Raw genomic sequence first — 18,859 nt, forward strand, 5'->3', positions numbered from 1 at the left:
GTTGATGACTGTCATTTAAAAAAATGTATTTACATAATTGGATTTTTACAGTATGAACCAGCAAAACAAAAAAAGTATTCTATTTGACTTTTTTTTTATATAGAGCATTTTGAAAGCACTCGACTTTGAAATACTTGGCTTTGGTTCAATTCAGACTTTATATGCTCTGCCTATGCCTGCGTGGGTTTTCTCCGGGTACTGCGCTTTACCCGCCCCCCATTCCAAAAACATGCACGGTAAGTTGACTAAACGCTTGAAAATTTCCGTCGGTGTGATTGCAAGTGTGAATCGTTGTTTGTCTTTGTGTGCCCTGCGATTGGCCGGAAAGCGGTTCGGGGTGACCCCGCCTACTGCCCAAAGATGGCTGGGAGAGGCTCCGGCATGCCCGCGACCCTCGTGAAGAGAAGCGGATTGGAAAATGGATGGATGGGTGGGTGATTTTATTTTTGGGGGGGCAGGGGGACACTAGTTAAAAGTGTTTTTTAAATGCCACTTGAAAAAACGTTTCTTGTGTGTAAATTTAAGTCAAAAGAAAGGTGTCGATAGAAATGCGGTGTTTAATGTACATTTGACTGAGCACATGATCATGAACCCGGCCGCCAGAGGTTTAGGCTGGTGATTTAAATAAGGTAGGAAATTAAAAAAATAAAAAAAAATAGTGGTGAGTGGCAGTCTTAATCTTCATCTGAGTCGTCGTTGTGGTTGCGCGTGGGGAGCGAGCACCTGATGGACGACATCATCTGATCGTGGATCTGCTTGCGGGGGTTCTCCTCCAGATCCGTCTTGACGGCACCGGACTCGGACAGCCTCCACTCCAGCTCTGAAAGCAAACACACAGCATTTCAAAACGACACTCCACGTAACTATCATTTAGTCTTCTGTTGATATTAATCTAGTCCAAGTACTAAGAAGCATTGTACTCTCACATTTGTTTTGTTTTTTTTAACACAATTGCCTAAAAAGAACTGTACTTGTATAATTGTTGGAGGAGAAAAAAAAAAAACGGTTTGTCCACACGCTGACCTTCTAGCGTAAGGTTCATGCCGCCGAAGACGAGCGGGCCGATGAACTGCGCCTTCATGTCGCCCTGGCAGTAGACGAAGATGGTGGGCAGATTTTTGTCGGGGTAGTTGGCGATGCAGGTGGTGGAGATGGACTTGAGGAACTTGGTCTGAGGGAACTTGCGGGCCAACGCGCTCATGTGCTGGTTGATCAGGGCGCACAAGGGGATGCTGGTCAAACAAACAACTTTGTTTCAATTTCCGTTTGGTGAAAAGTGTGCAGCGGGTGTGGCCACTTACCCCTGCTTGTAGAGGTGCAGCACGACCCAGATGCCTTCTCCAGCCTTATTGACTTCTTTGACGTAATCCTCACCGGAGATCTCCATCACTTCTCCAAACACGTTCTTCAACTGCGACGACTTCCACTCGGCCAGACGCTTTTGTCTGAATGCACGTACGCACGCAAAGAAGAACATCTTTCAGATGGACGTCAGCATATCCAGGTGCGAAGATGGTTGACATAAAGAGGAATGCGATGTGTTGCCTCTAAACAAACACAAAAGAGTTTGGGATGGCTAACAGCAGCGTCTTATGGGCTCACCTGTACATCTCAATGGCTGCCTCATCATCCTCTCCAAACTCATCTTCGTTCTCATCCAGCTCCTCCAGCGTCATGTTCTCATACGTTTTCACTGAACAGAAGACAGAAGAGGACATATGTGATGGTAAGCGTTGAACCTAAAAATAATTCCACTTTAATAACCTGATAATAATTATATTATACAACCTGTATAACACTATATTTTATTATTCAATGAATTTTTTAAAAAGTTTGTTTTTAAATAAAGTAATATTACCATAGAAATCCCTTCATAAAACACATCAAAAACACTTCAAGATAAAGAAAACGTTTACTGTACACGGTTTTCAGTTGTCGGATTGATAATTGTAAGCTGTCGCCCCCTGCTGGCTAACACATGTAGGTAGTGCATCTTTAAGTCATTATTCAAGTATTTTCTCCTCTGAAATCAGCCGATAAGCGGTTAAAAAAACACTCTTACCGACAGACTGCTGCTGGAGAGCCAATTCTTGCTCCTCCTCGTCATCTTTCGCGACCTCTTTCGGTGGAAGAATCCCCTTTTTCCTGAGAATGTCATTCCACTCTGTGTCCTCGTTGGGGTCCTGTAAGAAGAACCATCACGATATTTCCATAAATGACAAATGACGCCCACCAAAAGCGACATTTCCATCGACTTGTTTACAATAAAACACACAGAGTGCTGAAGCTACAAACTGGGGTAACTTTGAGAAAACATTCCGGGTGACAACGACTGTTACGTTCAAAGACGATTTACCGTAGACAACGACTTCAACAGTAAACTGAATTTTTCTAACCTGCATTTTGTCACACAAGTTTTCCCAAAGAATCACACCACTCCTATTAGAAAGACCGGAAACGGAAAGAGGGAAGCCAAAAAGTCCGGTCAGAAACAAAAAACGATCCGATTCCTAGGACTCGATTGATTTTATTGGAAAACAAAAAAATCAAAAGCATACGCGTTTCTTCCAAAACCCACTATTAAATGTTTAGTATCAATTATGGAGTTGAACAAAGCATTCTCGTTTGCGGTAAAATAAAATAAATTCAAGGGGACACTAATAAGCGTGGCACCGATTTCCGCTTTAGCCTAAATATATCCATATTAGGAATGGCAGGCTGTCGTGCCATTTGTGGCTGTCGAGAACGTCATTGAACAGGTGCTACACACTTCATGCTATGTATAGTTTAGATTCTAACATCGCAAAAAGAAAACAATAATACTAATGTAACAAATCACTGCGTTTTGCTGAATTATGAACAACTTGAGTAACAGCAAATAACGAGGAAAAAACAATGCATTTTTAATCTATAAAAATACATCACTATTAAAGCTTTTGTCCAAATAGTTATCGACTTTTTTTAAATTACCATTTTCTATATAATTTCCCCTCTTTTTCTATATCATTGAGCACACATGACACACGAACAGCAAATCCGGACGAAGTCCAATGAGAGCGTGAGAACCGAAATAAATGTAGAGATTTATTGTTGTTGTTGTTACATTTTGGCGATAATGGTCTTGTTTGCAAATCTTTTTGTTCATTATTATTTCTTTTAAAAATTCAGTTCGTTTAGAATATAATATTCTTTGATGCACAGTTCAGGGTTCTGTTGAATGTGTGGTCAGTATATGATGATGATGTTTGTCAATAAGTGTCGCCTTTAATTATTAATAAAAGAATTTTAAAAATGCACTATGTTGTTGTAATAATGGTGGACTACGTTGTTAAATGCGCAATTTGTTCAACACGACCTCAAAATGCTGTCGTTCTTTCCTTCGTTTTCTCTCCTCCTCGTAAAATGTTTACGTTGAATGAATGCCGTGCTTTTTGATTTTTGTGATAGGCCAGAACGAACCCAGTTTCGATATGATATTAAAAAGTGGAAGAAGTGAATCTTTCGGGGCATTTGTGTGGTTGCCAGGAGCCGTGAGCACCTGAGCATGTGACGAGCAAATTCCAATCAGAGAAGCGCAAATTATCCCTTTGCGGAAGTGAGAGCGGCTGAAATGGGGAAGTCGGGAAAGTACCAGTATAAGCGCTCACACTGTTTCCCGTTTTAGAAGCTACTCTTGTCATTAATCAATCCCTGACATCAACGTGGAGTAAAATTGCAAGTGCAATACACGCAAAAATGCTGAAACTAATGTCAATGACGTAACGAACACTACCACCCGGCGCTTTTCGATGAGAACGGAGTGACACATCTTTCCCGAGGGCAGAAGAGACAATCTTGGATCGGCGCGTCCAGCTGTTGAGTCTCGACTTGAGCGAGGCTCACGTCAAACAGTGTTCGAAGTTTGAAGTCGGCGTGGCAAACAATGAAGTCAGCCGCCTACTCATCGCTGTAGACCGGCGGGGTGGACTTTCCGGTCCCCCCCCCCCCCCCCCCCCCCCCCACGGTTGATCCCACCCTGCGGAGAAATGTGGCTGAACCCGGAGGAAGTGGCGCTGAAGAATGCGCTGAAGCTGTGGGTCACCGAGCGGAGCAACGACTTCTTCCTGCTGCAGAGGAGGAGAGGCCGCGGGGAGCCCGCTGGGAAGATCAGCGGTCGGTAGTTCACGTAATATAGCACACCTGGTTGGGTGTGGAGGGCGTGAATGTGTGACGATCGGGAGTGGGTGGTTCGACGCTCTCTTGAAAATAAACATCCTGGACTTGAAAATCCCCTAAAACATTACGGAGTCAATTTTACTCCAAAGTGAATGCTTCTTGTTATATTCAAGCTCCTTTAAAAGGGTGCAAAGTTGTCGCACGAGTGACCGATGGGTCGCTTTAATTTCAGCCGTGCTTCTGGTAATTATTGTCTGACCGTGTTTTGGTGTCTCTTTTAGGACAATAATTAACCAATTGCACATTTTTTTCGTGTCCTAACACTTTATAACAACCATTACTGTATAGAAATTGCTGCAGTGGAAGGAAATGCCACGATTTATTAAGATGGGACACAGGGGTAGCAAATACAATGAAAACAGCAGGGGACCCAACATTGAATCCTGTGGCACACTATGTGATTTAATGTTCGTCAAACAAACGCCAACTCCCAATTTTTCGAGCATGCTTGCCGTCACCATGTGACCCCCCCCCAAAAGATTGCTTAATTGAACCCAATCGAGCTGTCAAGTCACTGATGGCGACGCATTGTGTGGGGCAGGGCTGATGGAAATTAGCCAAATTTATAAAATCACGGTTCACAGACACAATTTGGGAAGTGTGCAGTTGACAGAGGATTTTCTCGGTCGTTTACTTTGACACTTGATGGATGGCCAATGAAGGGAAACATTCCGGAATGTTCCCCTTCGCTCAGAGGCTTTGTGCATGTTGCCAGGCGACGGTGTCACACCTTCAAGCGGCTCAACTTGGACAGTTAAAAGCAAAAAACTAGCTAGGCGAAAATGACAAGCACACTTTTTTTCTCTCTCTCTGAGTGGAAAAAAATACTGCAAGCCTAAAACAAAGTCTCCAGTCGATTGTAAGGAAGTTAACCACAACTAAAAAGTAAAATGTATCGTATACACCAGACAGACACATAATGGTCATGTATGTAATCTTACTGCGCGATGAAAACTGTGAATGTGTTGTCAAGGTGACCTTGTAAGGTCAAAGGTGTTATGCCGCGTTTGTGTGCAGGCCTCCTGGTGGGGGCGCTAGATACGGTGCTGGACTCCAATGCCAGGGTGTCGCCCTTCCGAATCCTCCTCCAGATTCCAGGCTCGCAGATTAGTTGGATCATCGCTAGCGGTTAAGTCCGCACAGTGTGTGCGTGTGTGACTGAAGATGTGTGTGTGTGTGTGTTTGAGAGTGGGAGCGTGTGTGTTTTACGTTTCCGTCGCTTTCCGTTCAGGGGCCGCCATGGAGGAAGTGAACAAGCACTGGGATTGGCTGGCACACAACCTGCTGCACTCGCTGTCCGTCTTTGAGAACAAGGAGGACGTGGCCAGCTTTGTCCGAGGAAAGGTCAAGGTGGGAGACCCGAGACGGGTCACCGAGACCGCTTGCAATAATGAAAGAAGGGGGCGGGGGGTGGGGGGGGGGAGCCCACCACAAGCTCTGTCGCACTTTCAACAACTGGATTGTGATCGTGGGTTTCAGGGCCTGATCGCAGAGGAGTCCCGCGGTCGCCAGGCTGCCCAGGAGGACGACCCGGAGAAGTTCCGCGAGGCTCTGCTCAAATTTGAGCGGCACTTTGGGCTGCCGTCCTCCGAGAAGCTGGTCACTTTCTACTCGTGCTGCACGTGGAAGGGGCGGGTGCCGCGCCAGGGCCTCCTCTACCTCAGCATCAACCACCTGGCCTTCTACTCATTCCTGCTGGGGAAGGAAGGTGCGTCCGTCTTGGAATTCTTGTGGATTCGGCAACATTTTAAGCGATGACGGCCATTTTCATTTGAACCACTTTTGGCCTCTTCTCACAGTCAAATTTGTGGTTCCCTGGGCGGAGGTGATTCGGCTGGAGCGGGTCTCCGGCGGATTCATGACCGAGGCCATCCGGGTCAGCACCAGGCGGCGGCAGCGGGACTTCTCCATGTTCCTCAACCTGGATGAGGCTTTCGGGGTGGTGGGGCAGCTGGCCGACATCGCCCTGCGCCGACTGCTGGACAGCGAAGGCCTGGAGCTCGACCGAGTGCTGCAGCAGCCGGCTCGCATCACCAAAAGGTCGGACTTCCTCGTTTATTTGGACATGCTTCTAATTATATTCCGACACATTTTTAACCTAATCGACCAAAAATTGTGCTCTTGCGTTTAGAGTTCTTGAGGAGCAGGCGTTACGAGAGTACGTTTTGGCCCTGTTCCGCCTCCCTCGCGGCGAGAGGCTCCACGAGGTGGCGTCGTGCGCCGTGTGGACGCCGCACGCCCGCTGCCACACGGCCGGCACGCTCTACACCACCGACAACTACTTGGGCTTCTCGAGCCGAGAGGAGGGACAATGCATCCTCCTCGTACCGCTCCTCGAGGCGAGAATGTCAACCTGCCCGTCGAGCCGTTTGGAAATGCTAACGCGCTAGCAGCGGATGCGCTAACGCTTTCTTGAACGAGACGCGCTGAAGCGGGCAATGTGCTTCCCCCCCCCCCCCCCCCCCCCCCCACCAGGTGGTGTCTGTGGAGAAGGCGGAGAGCACGTGCGCGCTTCCCAACCCGGTGATCGTGAGCGTGCGTTCCAAGAAGGCCTTCCAGCTCATCGAGCTGCAGGAGCGCGACGACCTGGTGGAGAGTCTGGACTGCCGGCTGCGCTCGCTGCATCTCAAGCAGTCGGCCTTCCGAGGCAGCCGGCGCGCCAACAGGACCGCGGTACGCTCGTTCGGACGATGAACGCGTCGGTCAAATTGTTGCGATTGAATTCATTTTTCAAAATATTGTTGGAAATAAATCCAATCCGTAAATGAGACAGAAATGAAAAAAAAGTCAATTTAATTTCTGTCTCATTAACTTTTTCAAAATAGTTAAAAAAAAAAAAAAAGTTTGCTTGTTCTTGCTAATTTTTATTCCTCATATTTCTAAGAATTGCATTATCGCCCCTAAATCAAGTAATTGATGGCTACATTCGATAAATTAAATGAATGTAGGCATTTATGCACAAGTTAATTTTAATTAGTCACTTGTTTTTTTTGTTATATAAACAGAAATGATTGCCCGTTATTTCATTTAAAAAAAATCTAAAATTGTCAGGTTAATGTGATCACACTTGATTAGTCAGATTTTTGTAAAAAAGCTACATTATTAAATTAAATATAAATATATAATACTATATATTATTAAATTATAAAATAAAATATAAAATAAGACTTTTTAAAATAAGTTAATTTCACAATTCTCATTTTTAAACTTCATTCATAATGGCGATTCTAGTTGCAAAAAAACATACCAAGATAAAATTTAACTAACCTACTTAAGGAAAAGGAAAAAAAGCCAACTTAACGCTTCAGACATTTCAGGAGTCTCGATCACGTAAACGCTCGCTGGGCCACAAGGAACTTGGCTCATCGATGGTCTTCGCTAGCTGGAACATGAACGCTCATGTCAGTTTTTGTTGTCGTCGTTTTGGCATCAGAGCTGCCCCAATCCGTACTACACCTTCTACTACGACACGGCGTGCTCGGACGAAGAAGAGATGGAGGAGCAGGTGCTTCGGAACACAGTCAATAGCGAAGCGCTCATGACGGCCTTCCATCACAGCGGCCCGGGAAGTCACAACAAGGTTAGCCAAAAAGCCACCAAATGATTTTCTTCCCGTACGTGTGGATTATCACCTGCTTTCGCGCAACACGATAAAAATCTTGCGAGTTCCTCAGTGATTCCCACTGCTAACCTTTATGAATCGTAGTTTTTACGATTAGCATACAATCAGTGTACCGCTATACTAGCGGTTACGTTGGCAAACTATTCCAGTGCTAAACCACATCGTTGGTCCGTTCAGAATATGGAGGCGGAGAAAGAGAAGATGTGGGAGGATCACTTTGCCGAGTTTGGCCGTGGCGTCCACATGTTTCGCACCGACAAAGTCCAGCATCTGATTGCCGCGGGGATACCCGAATCACTCCGGGGCGAGCTGTGGATGACGTTTTCTGGTGAGAAGGACGAATAACGCGACTTTGACATTAAATGGCAGACAACCGTGTGATTAGACGACATGCTAACTGAGAGCAAGATGGCAACGTAGGAAGTGAAAGCAATCAAGCCGATTGATAAGCATTTCACACGTTGCCCTGTCGCCGCGTGCCATTTCTAATGCTAACATCCGAAAACGTTTTTTTTTTAAACCCTGCAGACGCGTCGTCTGATCTGGACTCGCACCCTGGCTACTATGCCGGCCTGGTGCAGACGTCGATGGGTCAGAGCAGCCTGACCACCGACGAGATCGAGCGGGACCTCCACCGCTCCTTACCGGACCATCCTGCTTTCCAGAACCCCACCGGCATAGCCGCCCTCCGCCGCGTACTCACCGCCTACGCCCACCGCAACCCCAAGATCGGATACTGTCAGGTGTGACTGGCGTTATTATTTCCTTCATGTTACAAGTGGTCCAATGGTAACATCCAAACAAACAAAATGGCAACGATTACTTAACTTGCCAAGTCGGTACTATTTCAAATGCGGAAAAGATACATTTTACATCGTGGACTGTAGTTACGCACTAGTTCCAATGAGAAATGCTACAATGCTAACATGCCAACAGTTGCTATGCTAACAGATAGCAAGATATCAACCTGAGGCAGGCGGGTGAGGCTTTTACATGTTGCCTTGTTGTCACATACTACTTCAAAGGAGAATTGCTAAAATGTTAACAGTTTGAAATGCTAACACGTAGCAATATTTGAAAAAGTACAAGAAAGGCGCTCAGGAAGATTGGCGAGGATTTTACAGCATGCTAACCTGCTACAACCGCATACTCATTTCTGTTGATATTGGTTGAAATGCTAACATGTCAGCAGTCGGCGTGCTAAAACGTAGCTTTGCCATACTAGTCGATGAACATACTGGCATCCGTGCTGCTGCTGTACGCCAAAGAAGAAGCCGCGTTCTGGCTGCTGGTGGCCGTCTGTGAGCGGATGCTTCCCGACTACTTCAACAGGCGGGTGATCGGTAAGCCGCTTCGGATTGAGGGTTTTGCTTTGATATGTGCGTATGGCAGGATAATTTCAAGCAGACTTCCTCTTTGGATGTAGTTTGGAAGTATGCATGATGAGAATGGATGAAATCCCACCATGCTAACAGTGGCTAACATATCGGCACAGGATGCTAGTACGAAAGGTGGTCAAGAAGACTGCTGAGGATTTTGCACGATTTCTAATGAAAATTGATTAAATGCTAACATGCTAAATTTAGCATTAACGGCGGGAAATGACTGGAGTGCCGGCCCACTTTTCTACTCCGCAGGCGCCCAGGTGGACCAGTCGGTCTTCGAGCAGCTGATCGCCGAGCGGCTCCCTGATCTGGCCGATCATTTTCCGGATCTTTCCACCTTGTCGTCCGTGTCTCTCTCATGGTTCCTCACCGTCTTCGTCAGCGTGCTGCCCTTCCACAGCGCCGTGTGCGTGGTGGATTGGTTCTTCTTCCACGGCATCAAAGCCATCTTCCAGCTGGCTCTGGCGGTGCTGGAGGCCAACGCCGCCAGGCTCTGCGCCCGCGTGGACGAGGGACAGGCACTTATGGTTCTCGCTAGGTACTTCTAAGTATCGATCCTTTGTTTTGTTTGTTTGTAAGGGAATTTGCTGGTTTCTGTGGTATCGGCCGTAATCGAGGTGGGAATGCGAGAAAGCTGGGACAGCGGTCTATTTTTTCAGCGCAGGAGTTCTTCACATCCACAACAACAATGGCGGACCACCGTGTATGTGGTTTTTAGCCTAGCATCAAACGGCTACATTAACGCCGCCTACTGCCCTGTTGCAGTTTTCTGGAACACGTTGGAAGTGAGCAATTGTCTCCTGGCGAGTTCTCTCAGCCCTCTGCAAATGGTAGCAGCAGCAGCAGCAACACGGCGGATCCTGCTGCCGCGGGCCAAGCTAACATAACGCAGCTCATCATCGATGCCTATGAAGTGAGTCACTAGCAGCTCATTTGTGAGCGAGAATACAGATACATTTTTGTTGCCACACATTGAGCCGGAAGAAGTTATACAAAGACGAGGCATAACACGTGTTCAACTTTTTTTTTTGGTTTGCTAACTTGCGTGCTACTTTACATTCGCGTGAAAGATGCTAACAGTCCGCTAAACAGGAAGCGCAACCAACACTTGTATTGTGAGTTTGAAAACCATTCTTAAAAACGTTTACGTGTTGCTTAGCGATCTGGGCTAGCATTGATAACTGTTGGCTGAACGGGAAGCCGAGCCCGTTGAAGAGTTTTCTCATGTTCGTTAGCGTCCATGCTATCATTCAACTAAACAGCTCCATATTTTAAACTCCATTAGCTTCCAAAATAGAGCGTTTGCTAAATTGGTAATTCACACGTGATTGCAGTTTCTATTAAAAAGACATGAAATGTGTCCCCCTCCCTCCCCCCCAAAAAAATACGTTAAATATGTTTTCTTCATCAGAGGTTCGGAGACTTGACGGTAAGAAAGATCGAGAGGCTTCGCTGTCGACACAGAATCCAAGTCCTGCAGGCACACGAGGACACGACCAAAGAAAACGCGGTGAGAAACGCTGAAAATGCCTCATCCCGACGGCCAGCGCCAACTACGAGTCTAAGACACGCCTGCGTGTTTTCGTAGTTAAGAGTGGTGACGCCAGATGTGTCCATCTCTGCGGAAAACCTCGCCGACATTTATGACCTCTTCAAGGTAAATTCTTCGCCACTTTTCAGATTCATCCATTTAAAAAAATTATTACCGCAACAAAATACAAGATTAAATTCTCTTTCTTGAACAATTGCGTCTGCCGATGAATAAGCCGCTCGATTTATTTCCATCCAGACGGAACATTTTATCAGTTTGTACTGGGGCGACATCAGCGCGGTGGCCGCAGCGGAGGCGGCGTCGTGGAGGCGCGGCGTCTCCTACCTGGAGCGCCAGTACCGACTGGACCTGCCGCAGTTCAAGAGCCTGTACGGGCTGCTGGCCCCGTGGCCGGCGGGCGGCTGCCAGCCGCACAGCGACACCCTGGCCCACCGCACCTTCACCCTGTTGGACTCGGACAGACACAATCTGCTCTCCTTCAGGGACTTTGCCCTCTGGCTCGGTGGGTGGAGTCCGACTCGTGACTTGTTTGCTAAAGTGTTTTATTTGGGGCGGGGGATCGGGGATCCAATCTATGACGCGGGTTGACTTCCAAGCGGTTATATCATTTTAGTAATTCATCACTGGGAAAATGAGAAATTTCTCTGAAAACCCTCCCTATTATATATATTTAAATACCTGTATGCATATAAATACAGTACAGGTATTGTATAAAAACACTTGGGTATTTTGACTATTAATTTCATCTTAATATAAAGTCATTTTCTTGATTTTTTTTTCTCAAAATAGCACTTTTTTTCCTCAATTTTTTTCCATGGGGGGGGGGGTATTTATTTATATATTTATTTATTTAAAGACAGTTAAAATAAAATCCAATTTTTCTCTTTATTGTGTCAGACACTTTGTACTGCGGCGAGCTGAGCGACAAGGTCAAGCTCCTCTACCGTCTGCACTTACCTCCCGGTGAGTCTTCCTCGTGTCTTGGCCGGAACATCAAAATCGATGAATTCTAAAATCTGACATGGCTTTTCGCCTTCCGCAGCTCTGACGGTCAGCGCCGAGCGCTCATCTTCGTTGTCTTCCGAGATCAAGATTCCTTCCGGGTCGTTGGGCAGACCACTCAGCGTGGGCGTGGCCTGTGGTGGGACAAAGATTGAGAGGCGGACTTGAGTTTCCGGTTGCTTACCCCGGTTGTTTTTGTTTTAGCTGGTGAAGAAAGGGCTCATGGGAAAGAGGAGGTGAAGGACTACCAAGAGCAACTGAAGCAAATGCTGCGGGATTTAGTCGTGGGCAAGGACAAGGATGCCCACCAGCCGCTCCCCCTTATGAAACAGGTACAGTTGAAGATTTGATGATCCCGTAGAGAAGCGACGGATGTAAGGATGACTTTTAAATAGCATAACGTTATTGCAGCGAGCCTTCCACGCGCAAATCGCCTTACATGAGAAAAGCAAGCGGATATTCAGAAAATGTCAACATTGTCTCGGCAGCGCGAGTTCATCCAGTTTTGTAAGACACTGTGCAGTCTGTTCCACGGCGACCCCGAGGAGAACGAGCTCTTCCAGGCCATCGCCAAGGTCACCAGCCTCGTCCTGCAGATCGGCGAGGCCACCACCAGGTCGGCGGGACCGCCGAACCAGGGCGCGGCGGGACCGTCCGACGGCGAGTGGACAATCAGCTTGGCCCAGATTCTGGCGTCTGTGCTGACCGAGCAGACGCTGGTCAACTTCCTGGAAAAAGCGAGCGATCTGACGAGCCGCATCGCCGCTGCCAAGGAGAAGCAGTACCAGCAGAGAGCGCCGCTGCTCGCCCTGCAGCATGCCCACAGCTAGGGTCACCCTTCCTATTCTCGGTCCTAGTTGACTATGAGCCACTAACCGGACACGCCTTCCAATTTCACTGTCAATTCCAACATTTTTGTACACAAATATTTTCTAACTTTAGTGTTTCATGTACTGGCCTGAATGCACCTTCTCAGTTTTTTTTTTAATTTAGAGCTACAATGTGAAAAAAAAACTATCATGAACGCAAACACTGGATTTTTCTTTTTAAATAAAATTGATGCTGCAGACAAGGAGTCAAAGTTTTTTTTTTTTAACCAAACAAAATGGCCAAAAACACCCTGAAATTCAGACTCCTTCAGTTTCCTCCTCAGAAATCACAGTAACAGGTGACATATGAGACAAGAAGTCTGGAGGTGGCCTCATACATCCATTGGGGCACCTACAGGTGTAGGTTTAAAAATTGACATTCAACAAGACAGGCGTTGAATACAGACATAAGAGGCCTTGTGAATAACAAATTGCGTAAAAAGAACTGGAATTAGATTTCACATCACATGGGTGACAAAAGTATTCACGTTCATGACTTACAGTACAGATGCTGAGATTTAAAGAGTCGAGTACACGTTGAAGTATAAACTTTTTACTCAAGTATCAAACTAATGGTTTCAAAACTACCTCAAGTATAAAAGTAACGTAAGGAGCAAAAAATGCTTTGAAACTGGAGTCAAATCATTTATAGAGGCCATCATTTCTGTGTTCTATTAAAATGTTACACTGAAGGCTACCCGTTTTAGCAGCATAAACGCCCATTAAAAATCACCTCTCGTCATCCAGCCAAAGCAAACAGACTACATGTACTATTAGCTAGCGCAGGTACATTAGCAGTTACGCTGTTAAATATAGGCTAGCAATAAATCAAAGTCATATTTTAATACTTGTCTGAAGTCTAATTAGGTGTCACACTCTCGACACCCCTTACTAATAAACTTTCATCTTACCTCAAAATGCATTTTGAAGTTTCACGGCGAGTCCTTGATAGCCATTAGCTGGTTGGTACTTGGGTCCGCCATGTTAGCTGCGCATTTAACAAATTATTTTAGGAAATGCGTCTACATGGGACCTGAGATGCGATGCGCGACGGTTGGCTCGTTTTTCCGGTTAAAAACCGCCATGCTGATACTTATTTGGGAAACGGACACGACTGTCTAGTGTTTAGTTTTGAGAGACGCGAGTTGTCATAGATATGCTGATTTGTTTCACGTGCTTCAGGTGCATCCTCGCGTGATTTGACCGTATTGGTTGTTTTGAAGCACGACAAACTGGAATGAACACGATCCAAAATAAAATTGCAACGCGGCGTTTTGTGTGTGTGTGTGTGTAGGGAGTAGAAACTGCATAAATTTGCATTAAAATGTAGGGAGTGGACATATAAAGCCAGATGAAAAATATCATGACAGTATAGATACACAAAATTTGGTAACGAAGTATTTTTACTTCACCTCTGCATGGGAGTTCAACCATTTCTGGAAAGACGTTAAATGTTTAATCTTGGAAAGGATTGTCTTAATTCTCGAAAAATATTACTTGTAAATTACCAATTTTTAACGACACCAAAAAAAATCATTTTTCTTGGATATTTTGTCCATGAAAAATATGACTTAATTGTTGAAAAAAAAGTGACTTAATTCTCCCAGTACAGCAATTCATGTTTGCTTGTTTGTTTTTTTAAACTTAATCTCCCAAATGTAAAGAAAACAAGACAGGCCGACCACTGCATGAACTTGGCTTTATTAGCTACTGGCGAAGGGTTACACTTTGCCATCAAAAACCAAAACACACACTGGACTAGTACTTGTACTCGTAGTGTTCTACTCGTACCACTCGTGTACTAGTTAGTGGGCAAGTTAGTGGTCAGAGTTCAGTTAAAGGAGGGAAACAATGGTGATTTTTCTCTTACATCTCAAGAGTGCTTAGATTGTGGAGGATGTACATGTATGTAGATACATACCTAACATTAAAGGAATAGTAAGTATGGTAGTCTTAGCCGATTGTTTCATTCACTCCATACAACACTGACTAGGTCATCTCGAAAAGAGTTATTGGGCTTGACAGGTGACACAAACTAACAAACAGGCGACAAACATTTGGCACACAGTTTTCGACGTGGTTTTTGCCATTTAAACGGCCTCCACGTAGTTGGCAGGCAGCATGCCGGTCTTGCCGGTGCGCTGCACTGTTCCGTACATCCAGCCCTCGTCGATGGACTGCACGTTGACGATGACGTCGCCGTCCTTGAAGGTAACCTCGTCGCTGTCGGCCGCCAGGTAGTCGTACATGGCGCGCACCGTTTTCTGTAACCGGGTGAAAGTGTTAGGACCGTATTTGAGCTTTCGGAGGTCATATGAATAAACATGTGTTGCGTACCCCGGTGGTGGAGGGGTGCGAGGGGATGGAGGAGACTGTGGTCTGCTGGGTAGCCACGGACGAGGACCTCTGCTGCAGCTCCACCGTCTTGGCATGCTGGTAACCTGTGAAGAAACGGCATGGGAGGTCACGTTTACGAGTCAACGCTCAAACAGGGGCGCGGTCGTTCATTTGAGCTTCACCCATAGAGGAAGTGACAAATCCGGAGGTGGTGACATAGCCGTTGCTGTAGAGGGACAGGTGGTGGTCGGGGTCCTGGGAGATCTCGGATTTCTCGTCAGCCATGCCACTCAGGGCACTTGTGGAGCGAGAGTGCTCCTTGCTGCGACGCTGGGCTTGGACTAGGGTGAAACGGCAGAATGAGAGACTCCGGACAGCTGTCATTATTTAACGGTAGGTCCTTGTGGTACCACGTACTGTAGATCTACTACCGACTCCTACGGTTCAAAAAGGTCCGGACAGAGACCGCTTGTATTACCAGGAAGGTGTTCCTGAGTGACATGTTTTTCTTTGAGGTAAGTCTACACCGACCAAAGAATCAAAGTCCAGGTGTCTTTTCTGTTCATACAAGCCAGCCTGGACAATAGTTCTTGTACCACTTTGAACCATTGTCATTGGTAGGTTGCCTGTAGCACTACAAGGACGTACTTTAAAGAACTAGGACTTTGGTCAATAGGAATTTTACTTGTCAAACAGTATCAGATTTCTTTTGACTTGAGTCTTTCAGGTCGGTGAGTCTACTCTTACACTGACCTACTCCCAACTCTGATTCGAAAAGGACCATGGACCCAACGAGCTTGTCTAAATAGGACCCTCACAGTTTTTGGACACCTTATTTATTTTGTTCTGGATCCATTCCAAACAAAAGGCCTGTAGACCTAGTATGTGTTCACCAGATAGGCACTGGAGGTCACACCCAGTATCTCCAACCCTCAATTTACCCGACATCAGGTGCAGACTCCTGGACTGGATGTTGTCCTCGGCCGGGTCATAGTCAAACACCGATCCGGGGTTGGTACGCCACACTCGCAGACCTAAGGGAGCGGAAGGTCGTCAAATTCGGGATTCAGTTCATTTCAGTTACGCTGATCAAGGCTGAAATTCAAACCCAACAACTGTGACTGTGAGGCAGACGTGCTAGGCACAAAGTCCACTGGGCCGACTTTCGAGTGGCTAATTACGGAGCCCCGATGGGGAAAATGGATTTGCTGTATGAATATATGTTGTTACAAACTCAGTCTCGGAACAAATCAAACTTGTGAATGACGGTAGCACTGTACTGTAAACCGGGACTGGGAGTCTTGGTCTGGTAACACAAGATGCCTTACCAGTAATAGTCTCCTGGTCATGATCGACGGCACGCTTCCTTTCCATCTCGACCACGCGCCTCTGGATGCCACGGTAGCTGATGTCACTGAAGTCTTGGGTGTTCTTCTTCACACGCTCCGTGATCAGGTCGGTGATGGTGGGCGTGAAGCTGCCCTTGGTCTTCTCAAATTCCTCGTGGTAGCGCACCTAGAACACAAATACGGTTCAACAAATGTGCCTCACCGGGGTATCAGAGGCGGGGAGACTTGAGGCACATAACCGTTCCGATTTAATTGCCAATTTTGGGACTTCACTTGGCTCGGACTTTGTGTTCTTGAGAGCCGACATGACCTACAACTAGCTCGGAATTTAGTGGGGACCCACCTTGACCCGAATTCGCTTGAAGCTAGAACATTAAGACTTCAGACTTTGCAAGTGACTTTCTCCCACCTCTGCGACATTATATCTGCCAAAACAATAACCACACAGCTTACTCCAGATATGATGCGTTGGGTCTCCCTGACACGTCTCATCTCCGGAGTGTCCAGAACAAAGGCGGCCTTGCCCTGGACCTGCTTGCGGAAGCTGTCGGAATACAGCACCTGGCAGGAAAGCAGGGGACATACGGTGACGTGTTTTTGTTTTTTTAAGACCTTTTTTTTTTGCCCTTAGCACGGTTGCTAGCGACAGGACACACTGATTGACAAGACCAACCTGAGATGTTACTGGGGTACAAGATGAATGAATTAGCATATTTAAAATGGGATTAGACATCCCAAAGTGTTCAGCAGCAGAATGGAATGAGGGAGGCGGGGGGACAAGAGGACTTGGTACTGGACGACAAGAGGTTAGTGCTGTGGAAGTACACAGATACTGTATGCTCCCGCTGTGGGCTTAAAACGGCTTAGGGGGTAGCGAAGTAATACCAAGAACCAGTGTGGAGGATTCAGTGGGATCCAGTGGTTTAGGATCCGTTACTAAGGGGGTTGTTTGAGACTTCAGAATGGTGTTCGGATGCCAAAGGTTTGTGTGAGTGGGAAATTCTGTGGACAAAGTACACATTTGAAAATTCTTCTCAAAGTGAAGTTTTTAAAAAAATTATATGACGGTATCGATGTTTTCAGACATTTTTGAAAGTACAGCAGTTGTGTTGTTATAGCGTTATTATGAATTGAAACGTTTAAAATTTGTCGTCAATAAAGTAAATGCCCTCTGAAAACATTTATCAAATTATAGTTGTTCAATAAATTGTGTTTCGGCATGGTTTCTTTTGAAAGTCACACCACCACCTACTGGCCTGGGATGCACATTACAGCCTTTTAAGGCATTTTGGGAAGTATCAAAGCTCACCAAATCCTGCACACTGGATGTGGATTTGACCAGCATGACATGTTTGTTAGACAAAGGGGTTAAAGTTACATAAAGGAGGGAGTGAAAGAAGAAGACTGTAGTTCTTGCTGTGCCACACAAGGTACCGAGCTAATGTTCTCTTGGTTCCGTTTGACTCGCTCCATCTCTGGAGTGAACACCACGGGGGTTCCCTTGGCCGCACTGTCCTTATATAACACCTGAAATGGGGCAGAAGGGGGCGGTGGTCAGACATTAGGTACCAGTGGAAAAAAAAAAATCATCACCATCAAGACTGCTTTCAACAGAAGAAGCTTTCAGACAATGTGGATGACTCGCCGAAAGCAGAAAGCGTGAGAAATTGGTCCGATAGTGCAGGGGTGGGCAAAGGAGCTCCAGAGCATTGAATTAAACGCTAAGTTCAGAATTGCACTTTTTTTTCTCTTTTATCTAAAAAGGCAAAAGTGGCCCTTTGCTCACCCCTGCTATGGAGTTCTTCAGGATGATGGTCTCAAAAGCACGAGTCACACATGAGCAAACTACTTCAAACTTCACATGTGCGGTCAAGTGGTCGCTGGAGGTGGGAGGGGGTTAGAAGGCGGGGTGGCAACTTAAAAGGGGGTGGAAGTCTGCATTAGGGGTTCAAGAGATGAAGATGGTTCAGGGAGAAGAAAGTGTGCGCCTGGGATGAAGCGAGAGCGTGATTAGATGAAGCCGATGTTCGCTGCTGCTCACTGGTGCCATCGTCCGCGTTTGTTAGGAGCACACGCAATTTGAGAGGGGCGTTCCACTACCGAGCTGATGTTCCTCTGGGTCTGTTTGACCCGCTTCACTTCCGGCAGGTCAGGGATGGCCGTTGCGCGATCCAGGGAATCCCTGTATTTGATCTACACCACAGGGATGGAGAGCAGGTGTCAGTCAAGAGACAAAAAAAAAAGAAGAAAACAAACAAAAAAATGTTGGCAAAAGAGACAACACAGCACAGCACTAAAGGAGCACAACAGGATATTACGTTGTTTTTTTTTGTTGTGTAAATTGCCCCAAAAATAAATAACCAAATCAGCCCCGGATACCAGTTTCTCCAATTAACATGAAATTTGTTGCATTGTCTCTCACGACAGGACAAACGAAAAAGTCTCTAGGACCCAGAAGTCAAATTCCGCAGCCTTAAAAACTCAAAATCAAGTTGGCCCCATTTTAATTCAAAGCTGCCATTCTGAGC

General features: G+C 46.2%; 3 protein-coding genes and 1 long non-coding RNA gene across 53 annotated transcripts in view; 1 reads left to right on the forward strand and 3 right to left on the reverse strand.

Moving 5' to 3' along the window:
- Positions 1-457: 457 nt before the first annotated feature.
- pdcl3 (phosducin-like 3) lies at positions 458-2,452 on the reverse strand. The gene is made up of 6 exons (XM_052082734.1): positions 2,397-2,452; positions 2,063-2,183; positions 1,603-1,693; positions 1,302-1,445; positions 1,024-1,232; positions 458-820 (listed from the first exon to the last, which is right to left on the reverse strand). The coding sequence occupies exons 1-6, from the start codon at positions 2,400-2,402 to the stop codon at positions 675-677; spliced, it is 717 nt and encodes a 238-aa protein (XP_051938694.1). The 5' UTR covers positions 2,403-2,452; the 3' UTR covers positions 458-674.
- Positions 2,453-3,597: 1,145 nt separating this feature from the next.
- On the forward strand, positions 3,598-12,848 carry LOC127611929 (TBC1 domain family member 8). The gene is made up of 20 exons (XM_052082736.1): positions 3,598-4,152; positions 5,233-5,343; positions 5,447-5,565; positions 5,695-5,923; positions 6,015-6,255; positions 6,347-6,554; positions 6,691-6,888; positions 7,649-7,795; positions 8,015-8,165; positions 8,366-8,580; positions 9,063-9,180; positions 9,475-9,760; positions 9,988-10,135; positions 10,634-10,732; positions 10,811-10,879; positions 11,012-11,276; positions 11,672-11,737; positions 11,817-11,915; positions 11,990-12,108; positions 12,265-12,848. The coding sequence occupies exons 1-20, from the start codon at positions 4,026-4,028 to the stop codon at positions 12,604-12,606; spliced, it is 3,357 nt and encodes a 1,118-aa protein (XP_051938696.1). The 5' UTR covers positions 3,598-4,025; the 3' UTR covers positions 12,607-12,848.
- On the reverse strand, positions 6,153-13,885 carry LOC127611930 (uncharacterized). The gene is made up of 3 exons (XR_007965511.1): positions 13,557-13,885; positions 11,732-11,910; positions 6,153-6,286 (listed from the first exon to the last, which is right to left on the reverse strand). It is a non-coding gene; the product is annotated as an uncharacterized LOC127611930 (long non-coding RNA).
- A 442-nt stretch (positions 13,886-14,327) lies between these two features.
- Positions 14,328-18,859, reverse strand: part of neb (nebulin) — a 62,573-nt gene continuing 58,041 nt past the window's right edge. For 49 of the 50 annotated variants that reach the window (XM_052082851.1, XM_052082844.1, XM_052082834.1 and 46 more), the window contains 8 exons: positions 18,432-18,524; positions 17,766-17,858; positions 16,785-16,892; positions 16,311-16,497; positions 15,924-16,016; positions 15,165-15,323; positions 14,983-15,086; positions 14,328-14,909 (listed from right to left, as the gene is read on the reverse strand). In XM_052082851.1, coding sequence (XP_051938811.1) covers positions 14,736-14,909; positions 14,983-15,086; positions 15,165-15,323; positions 15,924-16,016; positions 16,311-16,497; positions 16,785-16,892; positions 17,766-17,858; positions 18,432-18,524 — 1,011 coding nt within the window. In that variant the 3' untranslated portion in view covers positions 14,328-14,735. The remainder of the gene's footprint in view (positions 14,910-14,982; positions 15,087-15,164; positions 15,324-15,923; positions 16,017-16,310; positions 16,498-16,784; positions 16,893-17,765; positions 17,859-18,431; positions 18,525-18,859) is intronic. The other variant, XM_052082870.1, reaches the window with a different exon arrangement.

The sequence above is a fragment of the Hippocampus zosterae genome, chromosome 12 (genome assembly GCF_025434085.1).
Source record: "Hippocampus zosterae strain Florida chromosome 12, ASM2543408v3, whole genome shotgun sequence".
Classification (NCBI taxonomy): Eukaryota; Metazoa; Chordata; class Actinopteri; order Syngnathiformes; family Syngnathidae; genus Hippocampus; species Hippocampus zosterae.